Raw genomic sequence first — 14,756 nt, 5'->3', positions numbered from 1 at the left:
CTGTTGATTCGATCAAAAAAAAAAAAAAAAGTATTCTTAATGACCCTTTTAAACGTACTAGATTAGCCTTGATCATAAGGGCAACCGATGAATAAGAAAAACCCTCAACCTTACACGTTTCACCACAGAGGTAAAGATAGTAAAGTTGATAGTTAACTCTTTGGCTCTTTGCAGAGATGGTAAAATCGTGAGTTTAATCTGACAGCCATGGGTAGAGCGTATAGTTGCCCCTCCATTTGCCAACCGGCTCTGAAAGGCTGTTATTTATTTACGTTTTCACACTAAACATATGAATTTTCCCATTCTAATATAAACAGCTTAAACAATGTATATTCATCAAGTCTTGCTTCACTCTCTTTCGGAGTCTATTAATCCATAATATAAACAAAACTGATAAGATATGTTTCTTCGGCAAAATTTCGTGCTCTTTATAATATATACATACACAATCATGAGGCAGTCTGGTACCACAACACAGACATGGTCATCACTGCTCGATAAAACTCTTAGCTTTAGGTGATTAAAGGATACACATCACTCTATAAATTACAGGATATCAACTGCCCTTGCGAACACGGTTAGGCACCACGATGTATAACAGATATATATAACTGGGTTTTCAAGCTATTAATTGCACACGTTTCTTCTGTAAGACCAAATCTGGGAATAGACAGATCATTCAGGGCACAAGATATATATGTGGATTAGGATTCTCAATCATGCAAATGTCCCTCTAACCAATCACACAAGTTGCACCCACTAGTCACCTCAGTTTTAACCTATGTTTGTTGCTGGATTATTATACATTGCAGCTAATTTACTTCTGTCTTCTTCTAAAAAACATGCTATCCATCACTGAAAACATAGAATTGATCTTGCAGAAACATAGTACTCAATCAATTGATAATCTGTAATCTAGCTAATAGCTTTTCTACGATTCCCCTCACATCATTAAAAAGCTTAATCAATCATTAATATCCAAATGGTAATCTACCCCATTACTACCCCAATAGTTCCATTCATTTGTTTCTTAGTACTAGTTTTTTTTCATGGTTGAATGCGCGTACCACAAAACTGAAGACAATGATTTTTTCTGTCCAAACTTCATAAAGAATTCTTATTTTCTTATGCGATGTTTTTATCGAAAAATTTAATTTGCTACAGTTCAATCAATAACTTGTTGTCTTTTATTTTAAGAGCTGACTATATGATAATGCAATGGAGTATGTTAATGAGAACTTAGGTATGATGAAGAATTTACTATATATGCTAATAAATGTAAAGAGTATATGTTAGAAGTGCGTGGGATTCCAACTCAAAACCAATTGGCAATGAGTGGACTGGTTCCACACCTTATATATTAAGATGTAGGCTAAGGAGTTAGCTATGTGGGACTATTTTATAGTTCCTCCAACATGCTCCCCCTCCACGTGTAGGGCGGAGATAAAGCCACTACAACGTGGACCTCTGTACGGGTGGACGGGCAACCCTTTGGGTCTACTTCTCATTCCACTCTCATACGGGCCTAGCTCTGATACCATGTTTAAAATGTGTGGGCTTCCAACTCAAAACCAATTGGCAATGAGTGGAGTGACTCCACACCTTATATATTAAGATCTAGGCTAAGGAGTTAGCTATGTGGGACTATCTTATAGTTTCTCCAACATGCTCCGTCTTGGCTTCACACCTTATATATTACTTGGAGATGTTCTACAACTCCAAGTAATTCCGTAAAGTTTTGGAACTTGCCTTTGGGAAGTGCCATGGTGAATATGTCCGCCAATTGGTCTTCCGTCTTGCAATACTTGAGTTCTATCTCACCATCTTCAACCGCTTCTCGAATGAAGTGATACTTGAGTTTGATGTGCCTTTCTCTACAATGCTCAACCGAATTTTTGGACATAGCAATTGCGGATTTGTTGTCACAAAAAATTTCGGTGCACCCTTCTTGCTTCTCTTGAATATCTTCCATGATTCTTTTTAGCCATACAACATGAGATGTAGCTATTGATGCCGAAATGTACTCCGCTTCCGCCGTGGATAGAGCTACGGTTTCTTGCTTCTACGATGCCTAAATATGCCCGAACCAAGAGATAAAGCATACCCCGATGTACTCTTCATGTCATCAATACACCCTCCCAAGTCGCTATCACAATAGCCAACTAATTTGACATCCAAATTTCTTGAATACATGATTCCAAAATTCATTGTTCCTTATATGTACCTCAACAACCTCTTTGCCGCGCCAAGATGTAAATGACTAGGTGAACTCATGAACCTAGAAAGCATACTTGAAGCAAACATGATGTCAGGTCTTGTATGTGTAAGATACAACAAGTTTCCAATAAGACCTCTATAGTAAGTCTCATTAACTTTTCTTCCTCCATCATCTTTCTTGAGTTTCTCATTCACTACAATTGGTGTAGATGTGGGGTTACAACCAAGCATACCAAATTTTTTCAACACCTTTTCGGCATACTTGCTTTGAGAAATGGACACTCCATCTTCACTTTGGTGAACTTCAATACTAAGGAAGTACTTGAGCAAACCCATGTCACTCATCTCATATTTCATCATCATTTCTCTCTTGAATTGTTCAATCATATGAACATCATTACCCACATCAATGTCTCTTCCATAACCGCCACAATGGGTTCGAATTTTTCCGATAAGTACATCAATATCTTCTCACAAATTCTTCTTTCCTCCATCTTCTCACCACACATCATCATATTATTAACAATTTCAATAACTCTTGAAGAAAATTCATTCAAGCATTCATTCTCATTCATTTTAAGATTCTCAAAATCCCTTCTATAAGAATGTAATTTTAACTCTCTTACCTTCTTATTACCACCATATTCCTTTTGAAGAATATCCCAAGCTTCTTTAGCTTTTGGAAAATGAATTACTCTTGGTAGAATAGTGTCTCCAACTCCTTGTTGGATGTGCATGGATGCTTTAGCATTCTTCTTCCTGCTCTCCTTAAGTAAATTCTTTTGGTCTTGATCTAGAGTTGATGTATCTTCAATTTCATCATACCCACTTTCTACAATCTCCCACACATCTTGTGACATGAACAAGGTCTTCATTTTGATGGCCCAAAAATCATAATTTTCTCCATGGAAAAGAGGTATTGATGGTTGTTGAATGTATAAACTTGAATTACTACTACTTGCCATTGATTTGGTCGATCATTGATTGAAGAAATTGGGTTTTTCTTTTTTTGGATCTAGTTTTTGAGAATTTTAAATGTTGCTGATTTTTTTGAATTAATGGGTAGAAATTGATTTTTTTTTCACTCTCCAAGATCAGATTCACTTGATCTAGCTCTGATACCAATTGTTAGATATTTGATTGAATTAATGATGATGATTAAGAAGGATTTTGATCATGAAGGAGTGAGAAGCTAATAGTTTCTACTCACTCTATTTTCTTTGATTTCTTTCTTCATAATAATTTCTCTCTACAAATGGTCAATATAAGACCATAGAGATAAGATGACATGTGAACATCTATTGTCCATACAATTCTGCTACTACTTATATTCTTACACTCCTATTGTATTTGAACATTCCATTAACACTCAACAGTATATAACAATGGTGTTCATATATAGGCTTAACAGAGACGAAAATGGTAGCATCTTATGTAGGGAATTGTTTTCATTTGTTAGAGTGCAGTAGCTGAAACAAGTCCTCAATTAAAAATGGTAAAATCAAAAACCTTTTAACTCTATATTGCATATCCTAAAACTTTACAAGAAGATAGCTAGAATTCTAAAATGCATATGCATGTGAAGATCAAGTAAATTTTCATACGACATACTGGTTTGAGTTCAGACTATTTCTTGACTCTCTGCTTGAATATGATATTGTATGTTCAAATTGTGTGCAGACATCAATACTATGAACCATATGATAAGTTTCATAGCCTGGTCTTTTCCAGAAGTTTCTTTTAAATTGCACAATTACAAGCACAGAGTTCTCTTTCCCTTCTGCTAAAATTTGTGAACTGGACACCACTAGAGCAAAATTGCAAAGGAAGATAAAATAAGGTGATTCATAAATAATTGGAAAAGAGTAAGATGACATTGTAGTTGAAGATCAATAATGTGTTTATGGTCAGAAGCACCTTTTTATCATTTTAATTTATCATCCTTAAAACTAACGACTCAAACTTCTTGCTAGACTAGAAGTACAAGGAAGGAGATTCTTATCAAAACGGTATATGCATACGTACATGTCTCCATATATATCGAGTAAAATCTTACATAAGGAACAAATTCGTATTGTCGACAAAGCATTAAAGGGGTGTACATTCATTCGATGACAAACAAGAAAACAATATTACCTATTTAAGTATCTAACTAATTGATCATTGAACTGATTGTTCTTTGTTATAAAGGATATATGTACACAAGGTTTTTCCAATATTTGTATCATTAATGAGGATATGCATTACAACATATATCACAACTAACAAGTTTGGAACAATTAAAAACACATACAATCGAATACTTAGGGAGATTTACATGACTGAATCAAATAGGAACACAACTTACACTCTTATTGCGCAGATAAACCTGAGATGGACTGACATTGTTAAGGGCTTCAAGCAACATTATATATCATCATGCATGAGCCTCTTATCTTCATGAACTTTCATTGTTGTAGGTCCACGGCTTGTCGAAGTTATTAAAAGCTACGAATTGAGATGGCAAATGAGAATCCGAAGTAGTTATACGAAATGGATTAGTTACATGGTCATGAATATTACCTGCTGTCGGGAGATGAATGTTTGCAGACGTAGCACAAAAGCTAGAAATCTCGTTTGTGTTATCGATGTCCCAAAAGCTGTAATTATTGTTGAGGTTTAGGGTATTTGATGTTTTAACCAGCTCATGGTGATGATAGTTGTAAATCTGAGCAGGCGAGCTAGAGTTGCCAGTGATCACAATAGATTCCTCCAGCGAGGGAGAGTGAGAAATGGGTTCTTCAGCTTCAGCTACCACATCCAGTGAACACTTCATATCCTGGCTCTGAGAGCCCGATTCGTCACCAGTCTCGAACTCAAACGGACTCGTAGATGTCGCCAATTGGTTCATCGTCAGACTATTATGGTTGTACAAGTAATTGTTATTGCTTGTGGATGCGGGCATCACAGATTTACTCCAAATCTTTCCCATAGTTCTTTCCCTTGCTCTAGCTCTTGCCTTTGCTCTGGACTCTTTTGCTTGTGGATGGTGGAAAGTAGGCTTCCGCAATGGTCGAACCCTTTTCTCTTTCCTAAGGTTGTTACTTGATGAATTGTTGGAGACATCAATCTCAGATACTACTTCACAGTCTGATGCAGATGATACATTCTTACCACCCCTACTACAACTACTGCGCTTATTGATAGCAGCCGTCATCACAGTATCATCCTCATCAGAAATTCTTAGACTTCTTTTAAGCTCATTGATCTCTTCCTTGCAGTTTGTCAAAAGCCATTCGACTGTTTTGCTAGCTTTATCAAATCCAAGCATGTCTTGGATGGCAAAGAAAGGACGAGCAACTTTGAGGGACAATCTCATTCGCCGATCCCTCGGTCCTTGAGCAGTGACAATCTTGCTGTGACGATCTTTCTTTGATTTCGAACACATCTTACTATTATTCCAAGTAGTGCTGACTAGTTTTTTCTCACTCATCTTCAAATTAGTAGAACATTTCTTGTTCATCTTGTTAAAATCTCCGCTTCCACCCCAGTCAACATTATCTTTGTTGATCATGTTGGTGATGTTATCTTTGTTTGCAACACCCAATGTGCTGTTAGGACCACCTTCAAGTAATGTTGCTGTAGTAGTGTGAAGGTTAGCAGCAGCAGTAGTTGTAGAAGAAGAAAATAACAAGGGCTGTTCTTGTTGCTGTTGAGGGTTCAAGTGGTGATGATTGAAATGAATCTCTTGATGGTGGTATGGCTGCTCTAAGATTTCAATGTCGTTTTCTTCACTATTTTGATCAAAATAAGTGGGAGAGAAAGGATAGAAAGTTAGAGACTGAGACTGCTTAGGAGGTGAAGAAGCTGAAGGGGGAGGAGGTTGATGGTGGTGAGATTGTCTGAAATTGTTGTTGATGTGGTTATTATTGTTAGGGCATACATAAAGTGGTCTATCAAACAAAGGTTGATGTTGATGATCATTGTTATAACAACAACAGCTATAACCACAACTAATGTTGTTCCTACTACTGCTAGTACTACTAATCCTACTGTTGTTTGAGAGAAACATATGTGGTTTGTAGTTGCACCGGACACTTATTCTTATAAAAAACACTAAAAGAAATATATAGCTAGTACTTCCTTGGTAATTTAAAACCCTTATGTGCAAAGACGTGGCGTTGCTTGTGCCATATGAATGATGATTTTTGATGATAATGAATGTGTAGTAGTAATCAATTAAGAGTACATTACCTTGATAATGATAATAATCTTTTTTAGAGTAGAAAAAAGAGAGATATATGAATCTAGCGCTACCTCCTCATAAACTTAACTCTAAAAGATACATGCTTAATGTTTTTTTTGCCAAACTCTGTCGATCAAGGACGAGAGGGATGAGAAAGACAGGAAGAAAGAGTGTGAAGGATATATAGTCTAAGTAGACAGCAAGAAAGACTGGTATATATTCCAGCTTCCGGAGAGATAGAGATAGACAGCAGCTTTCTTTTTCTATGGTTCTATATATCTTGTTTTTAAAATCCTTTCTTATTCAAGTTATAATTGAAACAACTTTTTAGGAAAAAGTTTTAGGTCTGTGGTTTTGGAGGATGTACAGTGTATTGTCGTCTGTGCGAGTGTAATAAGGAAGGATGAGTATCTTTTGTTTTGGTGAAATACTGTGAGAGAGTGGATATGGAAGATGTTAGTGTAGTAGTACTGTAGTAGTACTTGTTCACGTGGGAGCAGGTTAAGATTGATAGCAACACTTCCCCTTCTCTCTCTCTTGTTGAAAAAACTTATAAGCCCGTTAGTTTTCAATCTTCTTTCTTCTTTCCCTCCTAAAGAAGAAGAAGAAGTAGTAATGTAGTATAGTGTTTGATGACTTTGATCAACTCTTAAAGAGAGATCTGACATTGTATTGTACGGATTCTATGAATTTTGCCTATTTGGATTTTGAAGAGTTATTATATCTTGTGAGTGTGTGACATCCAACCTAGCTATTGTGTGCATGTATGATGATGAGTAACAAGCAAAGAAAGAATATTTATGTGGCCATGGAAAAGAGGAAGTGAAATATTTTTTGTGCCGGTTCATAATTAGAAATTACCGGTAGCCGAACCAAAGTCGATCCGGTTCAGAACGGTTTCGGGTTCTAAAATTAGACCACTAATATTATTGGCACCCAACGACTAGAACCCTTTAGAAGCGATAAATTTTCTGAACCAAATCGGTTATACTGGGTTATACTCACTGGATACTGAGTATTCTCTTTTCTTTTCTTCTTCTAATTCTTCTTTTTTTCCTAGTATTTTTATATAAAAACTAAAGGCTTTGGATATTTCTTTTTGTACTTTTTTTTTCTTGATTTCATCATTCATCATAATATTAATAAATAAAAATAAAAACAATTTTAATTACACTTAAATCAAGTTAAGAAAAATAAAAGAAAATTATTAAAAAGTTAGTTATCTTTTTGGACTCAACCGACTCTTATAATGATAACCCTGCGGAAACAAATAGACAATTCTAAATGGAAGTACAAAACCAAGCTGTTGCGCTTGTAAAAAAAGATTATAACATATCGGGACAATACTGATATTATGGATTTTAACGACCGTGAGTACATAAACGAATTTTAGCCGGGTATAACTTTTAGTAAAAGGGTTTCCAACTTTCTTCACTAGTGCGAGGTCGTTTATTCGAGCGCTTGAAACCACACTTAATGTGTTGGAACCCAGAAGAAATGTTGTGTAAATATACATGGGGATTGGGTTGAGTTTTTTGAATGGTCATGACAGACTCAGTGGCTTCAGATATGTTAGGGGATAAGTACGAATGTTGGTAGATGAATCAACATGAGAGATATTGCTTTGCGGAGCAATTGATAGTTGAATAAATATTAGTAGCCGATCGAATATTAAATTATTAATTAAAATATTGATTGCTGGATCTACATTAAATTCTTGGTGTTTGAACCTGTTCAGAATTATTCTCTGCAGAGCATTAGGTTCAAAACCTAATTTTGATCAATGGATGATTAGTTGAGAATCAACCAATATGGATGAGAGAGGGACCAGCTACATGAGGTGATGGACCAACCATGTACTGTCTAGGTGTTCGACTGAGCATTCACCAAAGTCCTTTGCAGAGTAGTTGGTGGAAAGATGATTAATCACTATTTAATCATTATTAAAATAGTGCTTGACTGAGCAATAGGTAGTAAAACCTAATTACGGGGAGAGGAGTGAACGACCAAAGGGGTGTGGAACCGGCCCTTGATGGTCCTGGGACCATCTGATGGTGAATGGATCAGCTTCCCAATTGCAGGAAAGAGTTTGAATCAAATGTGAACCGTATATGATTAGGTCATTAATCACTGAAAGAGGTGGCACCGTCTTCTGCAAGCCAAAGGGCCGACCATGATCGGTCACGGTGGCATGCCCGTATCACCGTGCTGTCCACGGACCAATCCTGAGAATTTTGGTATTTTCTGATGATCAATCGAGCATTATTTGGTCCTTTTATGAAGAATCTGAGTTTAATTGAAATTCTTAAGTTTGGTTGAAAAACAACCATTAAAAATATTATTTAATATTTCTCATGGTAGAAAGACATGGTGGTTGCGAGAACATTTGCTTTGCTAACCATATGGTTCATGGAGCAATATTTGAAAAAAATATAAAAATAGGGAGTTCTGATAGAAAGAGGAAATCCTTGAAAGAGGAAACCCTAATAATAATAAAATAATATTATAATAATATAAAAATAAGGAAAAAAGGATTGTGGGACCAGACAAAATCGGCGCACGACACAGTTTCTTTTTTTTTTAAAATTAAAATTTCTCTCTCTTCCTTTGCCTTATTTGATCAAACTTCCATCTCCTTGTTCTTCCATGTTTTAGACGCTCCTTTGAGCATTATCACTAAATACGCATGTGCCTTTTACTTGGGGGTGCCCCATATGCCCGAAAGATAAATATTTATTATTGCTCCATGAAATTCAGCTGAGAAAAGGATCCCGAATAAGTGAACATTAGGGTTTAAGTAGTGTATTTTTTTCTAGGAATTCAACCGATGAATACTGCTACTAGAATTAATTAGTCGCTTTATACTAGCATGCAATACGTTTAGGAACATTTAACTGATTTAGATATGATGTGATCAACATCATATTTGTTCAGAATATTAATCTGGGCCAGACACCAGAGATGAATTCTGAATTCAAAAGAGACCTTGAGTCTTTCAGCTTAATCATGAAATATATGGAACATTAAAAGCTCCTGCTTCAGAAACCCTAATATCGCTGACATATATTGTTACTTTCATGATATTACAGGACTGCAGTTCATTTCTCTTGCGGAAGGTGAGGACACAAAATTCTTATGATTATGATACTAATCGTAGATGCATAATTTCTGATGTGATTTTACGAATATAACCTTCATAAAAGATCCACACCATCAACAACAAGCTGTTAACTAAGCTATCAAGGAAATTTCAACAAAAGCACAAGTATTACTACTTGTCCTGAAAGAGACTTTCTAGGAAGATTTATCTAAGGAGGAAGGTAATATTTATTCTCAAAGAGCAAGAAACATACAATTGATCTCCTCTCAGAAGTTAGTCATGACAACTTAATTGTCTAGCCAATTTACAGATGATAATGATTATGATGACTGTCCAAAATTTTCATCATCAATCCGGTATTGGAGAACATGTGGTATAAGATACACTTTCCCCTTCATCAAATGGATTTCAACCTGTTTTGCATGTTTAGAACAAACATGCAAAACAGTTTGTTCTATAAATGATTTTTGGATGAAACAGTTTGGATGAGCTCGTTGATGTAATATTTCGTTTTATCTTTCTCTTCTTTTCTCAAGATGTTCTGGTTTTATGTTCCCTCCTATTTTTGATTTCCTTTTTTTTAGTAAGAGCATCTCCAATATAAGGTGGAAGATTTATTTTTTAATGACACGTAGGATTTTAGACTTTCATTTAAAATAAATCCATCTCCAACTGTAGGTCCTACAAAACAGGAGGGATGAAATATTAATTTTGAAGGTTTTCAAGAAAGTGTTATTTAGACCTTCACAATGATCTCCATGTCATATTTTTGATTTTTAATAATCAATTAAAATATGCATAAACGATTAAGATTTCATCACATAAGATTTTTTAAGAGTTAAACTATTGGAGATAGTATATTAGTGACGGGTCCTATATTTCCTCGGTGCATAAATCCTCCTAATTAAGGGTCTTAGTAAAATCTCTACGTAGAATTTTTAACATCCACTATTGGAGATTCTTTAATGAACTTTAGCTTGAAGAAAAAAATCAATTTTTGATGGGGGCGTGGGAGACCAATGAGATGTTGACATTTGTTTTTCCTATTAATTATTTCCAAAAATGTAAAAGAAATGTATTTTTGGAGAAAATCTTGCTTATCTTAATTGTGTAGATTTTATGCTTGGTATTTTTGGAAACATGATTTGTTAAAACAATTAATATGGATGACACGTGTTAACATCTTATTTACCCATGCCCCTATCAGAAAACCGCCCCAATAATTTTTAACACCCAGTGTTTGAGATTCTTTAATGAACTTTAGCTTAAATAAAAGAGAATTAAAATCATAATTTTTTTGAGCATTATTTTAAAAAATGATTATTTTTCAGCTGAATAGAGAATTTTTTTTATCCGGTAGAGATTTGGAAATAACCACTGTACACATTCTTTAACAAACGTTATTACCCTTTTATACCATATGGATTTTACAAATTCTTCGTTTAAATCTATGATGATCCTAGATTCCTAATAGGGTTTATTTTAGCCCACATCATGTTAATTCCGCCGCTGATTAACGTTATAACCGCGACGTTGCCGTTTATGTTATCCCGACCGTTCTTCAAGATATTTCTATATCATCCAGAGACTAGAGTCACCAGACAAAACATGCATACATCATATCCCTTGATGCCCGGTACTGGAACTGGTTGTCCATTCTCCCTAAAAGTAGTGAATCACGCACTACCTAATCATAGCTAGAACAATACCCTATGAAGGTGGTTAGTACTGCTATGAAGGTTGTTGGTACTCTATTGGAAAATGCAGTGCAGTACAAGTGATTTATTAACATAAGTATTAACACATTTCTAAGAAGAAATAAAAATAAGTTTTTATGTTGATTTCTGTTAATACAATTGTATATTTTGATTACTTGTTCTTCAGAGAAGGAAACGTTGCCAGCAGGTTTACATCAAAAGCATAAGTTCACATTGACGGTGTGTCATGTCTGAGAAGTGTATCTAAGCAATTACGAAGATTCTCTAACGAAGGAGACAGATTATCCGGTTCCTTGAGAACATATTTATTGATGTCGAAAGAATCTTTTTTACAGTTTGGAAGGAGGAATATGTGATTAGCTCAGAGATTTCGCTTAAAAAAATAGAAAGGAAGGAGTATGTTGTTTTTCTTCTAGGGGCCATTAAATTGGTCTTCCACTAACCCGAAAATATCCCAAAGTGTTAATGTGCTTGAAACAATTCTTATTATCCATACAAGATAATGCTGATAAGCTTTAATGTCAACATAAGATGATGAAAGACAATTATTTCATCACTACTACCCCAAAGAAGCATCTTAGTCGAGCCTTCTGTTGCTGCTGCATGCTTCATGGACTAGGGGACTAGATGTCCCTTTCTCTAAAAAGCAAACCCTACCCTGGCTCTAAATTTCTCTTTCTCTTTGATCTCTAAAGTTGGTTTGTTTTCTTTAGGTTTGGATCACTTCTTTTTGATCACTTAATCCCTTCCTTATAATGGCCAATGAGGTTATGCTTATCAGGTCATCAGCCTTTTAATTTCTTTCTCCCTTCCACCTGTCCATCTCCCTTTCACCCTCATTGTTAAGGACGGGTGCCTTAATTATGCCCCCTACATCACAAGTCACCACTGTATGAGAAAGATAGAACCCTAACCAATCACCCATTGCCATAACTCCCCAACTGACATCATACTTGAATGGTTTTAGTCCTATCCACACTCAAAAGCTTGCAACACACTTAGTACTTTCCTACATCCCAAACCCTAGGGCTTCTTTCCTTCTTTTTGCCATTTATGCATGCCGTTTCTTTAACCATTCAATACTTATCTTATCTCAGTACTCTTTCAAAGCATTACATGTTGGTTGGCATGAGATAATTATATGATCAAAGGAGAAGACATGACTTTAGAAGTAAGTACTTACTTACATAACTTTTGGAGGTTTGCACTCTGCAAAGAAAAGTTGGGGTTGTTTTCATGGTTAGTTGTCATCACGATGACCATGACAAGCTTAAGAGCAGTAATGGTCACCAAGTGTGACAAATAAGTGTGGGCATGACAGAGAGAGCATAAAACCCTACCAAAAAGAACAAGAACCTATAAATGTCATCATGTTTTGAAGATGATGGTTAATTAGGTCTATCACCATTGAACTAGTGCTTTCGTTTCCTCGGTTGTATAAATCTAGAGGGAGAGACCCAAAGATCACGACTTTTTTGTTGTGTCTGAAGATGATGGAAGGAAGATGCTTTTAGTCTTCAAGCTCAACCCGGCCACGTGGTGTACCCGGTCGACTCTGATTCCGCGGTGAGTGCCCATTAGCAAACTAGCAGCCTCGGAAGTTTAGGGTTGATACGGCAAGAACCCATTGGACAAATGACTTAGTGTTTAGGTTCTCAACCCTTGGACGCAGTAAATAGTCATTTCGGACTTTGACATGATAAATGAGTAGGATTTAGGAAGGTTGGAATGTGATTGTAATTTGCATAAATCAAGTGCTTCAGTATATGCGTCAACAAAGAGCTAAGTGTGCTGTAAAAGCAACCTATTTCTTGCTAGCTAGGGACTCTAATCTACAACTGCAAAACCGTGCAATACGAAATTGTCAATCCATGGAGTGTACTAAATCTATTTGAGTGTTTGCAACCTCATCAGTTTCTAGCTAGTTGTGGGTGCCATCAGCCATTATTTGAAATGTTGATTTCTATGGGGGGATGAATCATGAAACTGAATTGGTAACTTAAAGTCTGTTGGATTAATCTCTTGTATTTGTATGAGATAAGCATTCCTTATTCGTAGCCTCATGCTTTTATGAGCAATATAGATGTAGACAGAGTAGTTAACTTCATGGGTCCTTCCAACTTTAATCTCCTTGTGCTCTTTTCACACTAACATATATAGATCTTTAGTTGACGACAAGCCAGAGCCAACTGCCAAATTGATATACAACAACGTTTGTTTTTTTTTATCAGCATGACCCTGACTACTATTTTCTTCAAATTTTGTTTTAAATCGAGAGTAAATATTTAAGGTTGAGAGTCCATATACAATCTTGTCATTGATGTGGCTCGTTCAGTCGTGTTAAACATGGTTTATGTGAGCCCAAACCACCATGATCTCGCATTTTAATAGAATGTAAGGCTGTCGTCAACTACCTAAACATGCACAGTACAACAAGTCATTCTCTTTTTTGAAGCTGCTTTGAGTGTGGAGCTAAGCCAGTTTTGGTCTTCAATTAGTACATGTACAGTACTTTCTCCAACTCACTTTTTGACTTTACTTATATGTTAGGCACTGGATATCCAATCAACAGTCGCCACCTACTGATTCTACAGAGGAATCATCGCACATGCACGAATATTTGTAGAAGAATCTATCTATATTGGACTGCGGATATATACTGAGACTAGCTAACGACCCATACGCAACATGACACATTTAGGATACCCCATTGTCCTTGAAGATATGGTCATGTGTCTTCCGCTCATAGGTTAGTCGCCTACCAATGGAAATCAAGTGCATGAATATTGTGCTCGGAATAGAAAAAATGTCCAAATCTTTCTCAGAAAAATAAAAATGTCAAAATGATCTTTGTTTGTTACAAGTTATAAACGTACAGAAGAAAGTTCTGCATTGGGAAATTGTATAAAACGCTGAAATATATTTTGCAGGAGGAGTCAAATTTTGCAGCAAACTACAACTTAAGAGTGTGTAGAGGAGTAAGGTTTGAGGTTGAAGAAACCTTCACGGCTTCACCAATCTGCCCGCAACCTTAATTTCCTGGGACAATTATATTATGTCAAAATTACTTTCTAGATGCACAGCATACGGCCCAAATGCTGTATACATTCCTGGTCTGGTGTCATGACTCATGAGCAATATTACAGTTTACTAGTTAAGGACAATATATAAGAATTACTCTGATTTTTGAACCGTCTACCAGTTGTTTTACCGTTTGGAGTTCAATCATAACAAGCCAACTTAAATCACTTCAACAAATATGCAAAATGTTAAGTGTACCGGAATCGATTAACAGGACTGTATCGGTTGAGTTTCTGAAACCATTAATATGGGAGAATACCATGTTTTTGAATACCAACGCCAGCTAAAAAAAAAAAACAAACTTGCCAACATTGTTGATGCGACAGGAGCCTAGTAAGACTATCAAATGTACCCAAACACTACAGCTTGCCTGAGTCTTCAATCATGTATGAACGAATGGAATAGGCAACACAGC

At 35.9% G+C, this 14,756-nt stretch overlaps 1 protein-coding gene across 1 annotated transcript; it reads right to left on the bottom strand.

Moving 5' to 3' along the window:
• Positions 1–4,431: 4,431 nt before the first annotated feature.
• LOC113273917 (transcription factor TCP18-like) lies at positions 4,432–6,286 on the bottom strand. The gene is made up of 2 exons (XM_026523486.1): positions 4,780–6,286; positions 4,432–4,704 (listed from the first exon to the last, which is right to left on the bottom strand). Exons 1-2 carry the CDS (start codon positions 6,266–6,268, stop codon positions 4,655–4,657), a joined length of 1,539 nt encoding a protein of 512 aa, XP_026379271.1. The 5' UTR covers positions 6,269–6,286; the 3' UTR covers positions 4,432–4,654.
• Positions 6,287–14,756: the final 8,470 nt, after the last annotated feature.

This window comes from Papaver somniferum, chromosome 4 (genome assembly GCF_003573695.1).
Source record: "Papaver somniferum cultivar HN1 chromosome 4, ASM357369v1, whole genome shotgun sequence".
Classification (NCBI taxonomy): Eukaryota; Viridiplantae; Streptophyta; class Magnoliopsida; order Ranunculales; family Papaveraceae; genus Papaver; species Papaver somniferum.
The sequence above is the reverse complement of the archived record's forward strand: the minus strand, read 5'-3'. Positions and strand labels throughout refer to the sequence as shown.